At 59.0% G+C, this 5,620-nt stretch overlaps 1 protein-coding gene across 1 annotated transcript in view; it reads right to left on the minus strand.

Annotated features, from left to right (window-relative positions):
* NRL (neural retina leucine zipper) overlaps nucleotides 1-3,720 on the minus strand; it is a 5,344-nt gene extending 1,624 nt beyond the window's left edge. The window contains exons 1-2 of the mRNA XM_014526180.2: nucleotides 3,655-3,720; nucleotides 581-978 (exon numbers count right to left, since the gene is read on the minus strand). Coding sequence (XP_014381666.2) covers nucleotides 581-961 — 381 coding nt within the window. The 5' untranslated portion in view covers nucleotides 962-978; nucleotides 3,655-3,720. The remainder of the gene's footprint in view (nucleotides 1-580; nucleotides 979-3,654) is intronic.
* Nucleotides 3,721-5,620: the final 1,900 nt, after the last annotated feature.

The following is a 5,620-nucleotide window of genomic DNA, read 5'->3' on the forward strand; positions in this document are numbered from 1 at the left end:
CGACCCCCAGCCCTCTGCCCCCACAGCCCTGCTGGTGCCCCTCACTCCCGACCCCCAGCCCTTGCCCCACCCAGTCCTGCTGGTGCCCCTCACTCCTGCTCCCCTAGCCCAGCAACGTGACATAATATAAATGGCTGGAGATTAATATCTAATCCCCCCACCCCCTGCTGCCCTTCACCCCTCCCCCCAGGTCTGGGCTGGAATTAAAGGGATTAATATTATCCCCTCAGCCAGGGAGAGTGTGTGTGTGTGTTGGGGGGGGCGGTGTCAAACACCTAGGGGGGGTGTTTTTGTCCCCCATACACCTGTGGGGTGGTGATTCTTGGTTGTGTGCATGTCTTGGATGCTGGGTTCCACGCATGTCCCAGACACCTGGGTTCTGCCATGTCCTGGGCACCTGTGTTGCATGTGCACATGTGTGTGTGTACACATCCCAGATACCTGGGCTCCCTGTGTGCATGCCCTGGACACCTGAGTCCTTGTTGCACGTGTGCGTGTGCACATGTGTCCTGGACACTTCCCACCCGTGCACGTGCTGGTGTACCTCTGCCAGACACCTGGATCCCGCACCTGCACTCACCGGGTGCTGTGGGGGGCCCACGTAGGCTGGGGGGTGGGGCAGGGCCCCGGGGCCCCGGTACATGGCCTCCCCAGCCAGCAAGGCCTCCACGGCCTCCTCGGGGCTGAGCCCTGGCCCCTCGCCCGATGCCCCCTGCTGGTGCAGTGCTGCCATCCAGTAGAGCTCTTCCAGCGCTCCCCGGGGGTCGGCCCCCATCTCGGCTCCCCCAGGCCCTGGGTCACTCAGGGTGGGCGAGGGTGGCACTGAACTGCAGGGGGAGGAGCCCAGCGAGGCCCCACCCCCACCTGGCTCCCGTTTCACCTCGAACTTGAGCAGGTCAAAGTCGTTGAGGTACTCGAGCGCCAGGGGGCTGGCGGGCAGCTCGCCCAGGGGCCCTGCCATTCTGCTGGGCCAGAGACCTGAGAGAGAGAAGGGAGAATTATATGAGCCAAGGCGCTTGTATGGACTGGCTGTATGGACTGAGAGGTGCTCTTTGGGATGGAGGGGGGTCTCATATGGACCAGCTGCATGGACCAGAAGTCTATATGGGCCAGGGGGTCTTTGGGATAGAGAGGAGGTCTCATATGGACAAGCTGTATGGCCTAGGGAGAACTATCTAGACCAGCTGTATGGGCTGGAATTCTTTTGGATGGGGGGCATCTCATATGGATGAGCTTTAGGAATGTATATGGACTGGATGTACAGGCCAGGGGTCTTAATGGACTGGCTGTATGGACTGGGTCTATTTGGGATGGGGGTGGATGTCTTATATGGACCAACTGTATGGCTCCAAGGTCTATATGGACCAGCTGTATGGAGCAGAGGTCTTTGGGATGGGGGGGGTCTCATATGGACCAGCTGTATGAACTGGAGGGGTGGGTCTTTGAGATGGGGATGGGTCTAATATGGACCAGCTTTATGGACCAGGAATCTATATTGCTTGATAGTATGGATAGTTGGGGGGCGGGGTCTCATATGAATGAGCTGCATACATTGGGGGGGTCTATATGGACCAACTACATGGACCAGGGGTCTTTGGGATGGAAGTGGGTCTCATATAGATAAGCTATATGGACCAACTGTACAAGTCTTGGGGAGAGGTCTCATATGAACCAGCTGCATGGGCCAGTGGTCTATATAGACTAGAGGTCTTTGGGATGGTGAGGGGCCCATATGGACCAAATGTACAGACCAGGGGCCATATGAGCCATCTGTATGGATTGGGGCTCCTTGAGATGAGGAGGGATCTCATATGGATTAGAGGCTCTATATATAGACCAGCAGTAGGGACTGGGGTCTCTTGGGTGGCAGGGTGGGGGCTCGCATATGGATCAGGTGTTTGGATCAGGGGTCTTATATGGACCAGCTGTAGGGACTGGGGGGTCTATAGGGACTGGCTGTATGGACCAGGGGGTCTTTGGGGGGAGGGTTTTATATGACTCAGCAATATGGACTGGAGGTCTAGATGGACCACATGTATGCACCAGGGATATCTGGGGAGGTCTTGTATGGATCAACTGTACAGACCAGAGCCCCATATTGACCAGCATTATCAATACAGCCTATATGGGCTCTCTCCCGACCAACTGTATGGACCAAGGAATCTATATGAACCTACCATACAGACTGGGCTTCTATATGGACTTGGCATACAGACTGGGGCCCTATGGGACAAAGGATTCATAGGGATCAGATGGATGGATATAGACTATATTGAGTTTATATGGACCAGTCATGTCCAGCTCTATGGGACAGGGCAGATTCATATGGACCAGCTGTAGTGGCTTTATTGGCTAGGAGGTCTATATGGACTGACCTTACTAACTGGTGGGGGCAGTTCTATAGGACCAGGGATCATATGGACCAACCGTACACGCATAGATTATATGTGGGCTCTATAGACCAGGTATTTGGACATGGGGGGGTTGTATATAGACCGGCCATAGGGATCAGGGGTATTTGTAGTCCATCTGTATTGCCTCAGGGGGAGGGAAGGACCAGAGGGTTCTAGATAAACAGCTATATGGACCAGGGGTGGGCTATATGAATCTGACATATGGTACAGCTTTCTCTACATAGCTGGGCTATACATGTTTCGTAGTTGGTAGGGCCTTTGCTATAGAGACTGGTTATGCTGAAATGGGGCTGAAGGGAGGTATATGGGCTGGCTCCTATATGAGGGCCCGGTATATGGACTGGCTATAAGGATCAGCTTTCTAGAGAGGCCACTTGCATTTCCTGGTTTGCAGTAGAGCCCATCTGCAGCCTCCTCAGTCCCTATACCCCTCTGGTCCATACGAGACTCCCCCCACACCTCCAAAGAGCCCCACATACTATATGGAGCCGGCATCTGGACCTCTTTGCTATAGGGACTGCCCATGAACCCCTACAGATGTCCCCACCCCCCTCCGCCCTGTATATCCCTATAGAGAAGCCCCCCAGAACATGCAGGGACTGTATGGACGGGCTTGAGAGGCTGGTGATACAGGCTGGGCCTGTATAAGGCCCTGGTGAGGATCTGAAATGTTTATAGGTACCAGATCCCTTGTCTCAGCAACCCACAGTGATGCCCACCCCGAGGCCCCTTGTGCATCCATCCTTTATCAGTAGAAGGCAATATATGGACCAGAACCCTATAGGGACCAGGGCTGCTTTTTATCCATCCCCTGCGGATAGAAAACAAATTATGGACCAGGGCTGAATACGAAACAACTCTTCCGCATCACACAGCCTGTAACCCACTAGCAGCAATGTCCCTTAGAGGCCAAGTACATCTATAGGGGCCATGGCGGGGATATGGACCAGGGCTGTATATGGACCAGGGGGCATATTATCCCCTCCACAAAAGCCAGGATGTGTCAGAGGCAACCCGGAGAGTTCAACAGGCCTCTATCAGGGATAAGGTCAGGCATCTATATGGAGCGGGTCTCCATATGGACTGTACCTTATAGAAAGCATGGAGGGGCGAGGATGGAAAAAGGGCCGGCGGGGGGGGGGGCAATCATTCAACTCCTCCTACTGCCATTTGTATCCCCCCAGCTCTATATGGACCAGTCCATATACGGTGCCCCTCACTCCCGACATGCCCGCCCTACCTGTGTGCGGCGCGGCGCTACGCTGCCCGCTTGGGCCGCCAGGGGGCGCTTCCGCCACCGCCCCGAGCGGCGCTGCACCGAGAGCCCGGCCCAGGCCACCTGGGTCCTTTTTAAAGGGCCAGAGCCGCTGAGCTCATTCGCCCACCGGCCAATGGGGACGGTGAGGCTCATTAGCATATCAAGGGCGGGGAGGAAGGGACCCCCAGTTACTCCCTGACTGGGAGAACTGGGGGGCGGGGCTTCTGCCCTGATTAGGCAGGAATCCAATTAGCTCTTGAATGGGTGGGGGCACCCCCCCCACGAGGCCTCCCATGCCCCGGCCTTGCCCCCCTGCACCCCTCCCACTTCAAAAGGGACTTGGGGGCTCCAGGCCGGGAGTGAGGAGCACTGCAGGGCTTGGGGGGCAGGGCAGTCAGGGGCCCCTGGCGGGTGCTGAGGTCACCCTGAATGGGGCTGAGCGTGGCCTGTCAGCCACTATTAGGGACAATGGCTGGAGCCATTGTCCTGGGATTAGGGTTGACACAGGGCCCTGCTGGTGCCTCTCACTTCCAACCTGCAGCTCCTGCCCCCAGCCCTGCCGGTGCCCTTCACTCCCGACCCACAGCCCCCTAACCCGCCCAGCCTTAATGGTGCCCCTCACTCCTGACCCACAGCCCCAGCTGACCCCAGTGTGCCCTGGACTAATCCCTGGCAGTGACACCTTCCAGGCCTCTCATCCCCCTAAGCAGCTTTGCTTCCCCACCCCCCAGGCCCCCAAGGGGATTAGGCACCTGAGAGGGGGGGCAGGGGATGGGGTTGGGGACCAAACAGGGAGACCCCACACGCACACTCCAGCAGCCTGGGCATGAAGGGTTAAAATTCCCGGGACACCTGGGTTCCTTGTGTCTCTGGGAGGGCAGTGGGGTCTGGGGGACCAGCAGGGAGAGGCTGGGGGCCCCGACCCTGGGTCCCCAGCCCTGTGAACCGCCCCCCACAGCAGAGTCCAGTCTGGGACCTTTGGATCCTGGTGTGTGCTCAGGCGGTGAACCCTGGTGTCCGGGCCCCAGGCCTTCCCAGCACTGAGGGATGGGTCCCCTCCCTGCCTCGCTGGGTGGGGGCCGGGCCCAAGTGGCTGAGCCGGGGGTGGGGATTATAATTAATCAGCTCATAACAAGCCTGGTTATGGTCTATTGGGCTGGCCCGCGGGGGACCGCGTGTCATATGGCCCCATGCACGTGTCAGCCCCAGCCTGCCCCCCTCCCCCGCCACGTGCCCCAGGGCCCTGCCCGGGCCATGTCGGCTTCTCCTCCTTGGCTGTCTCCAGCCCATTCCCAACATTTGGCCCTTCTGTTGTTGGCACTGCCAGGCTTGGCACGAGTGCACGGTGCCACAGGGCCCCCAGAAGATGCGTGGTTCACTGCAGGCGCGTGTCAGCATCTATGGTGCGCCTGGCCTGGCCATAGCCTCTCCTGTGTTCCCAGTGTGTTTGTAGCACAGAGCCACGGCCCCAGGATTGGGACTGCCATGGCCCTGCCGGTGCCCCACACGCCCGACGGGCAGCCCCTTTGCGCCCTCACGGCCTCGTGTGCTGCGTGGGCAGCCCCATTAAGTGCTACTGGCAGGCTCATGTTGCTGTTGCCCCTGGCCCCGTAGTGGTCTTGGCCTGCTCCACGTCTCCTCCGTGGCGCTAGCTGGTCCCATGTGCACCCCAGGGAGCCCCAAGGTCCTGTCCTGTGCCCATGGCTCCTGGGTGCCTGTGATCCCGGCGCTGCCTGTCTCTGCCCCCCGCCCCTGGCGTAATTGTGGCTCTGCCATGCGGGCTCAGGCTGGGAGCTCCCTCTTCCTGCGGGTTCTTGGCATGTGCCCAGCCCCAGGGGAGCCCCTCGCACCCTCGGTTCCTTCCTGGGCAAACCTGCCTTGTGGGGGTGGGGGGGAACGTGCGGCTCCGAGCCTGGGTTCTCAGGGCACCCCCCCTGCGTCCCAGGGG

Source organism: Alligator sinensis, unplaced genomic scaffold (assembly GCF_000455745.1).
Source record: "Alligator sinensis unplaced genomic scaffold, ASM45574v1 scaffold128_1, whole genome shotgun sequence".
Classification (NCBI taxonomy): Eukaryota; Metazoa; Chordata; order Crocodylia; family Alligatoridae; genus Alligator; species Alligator sinensis.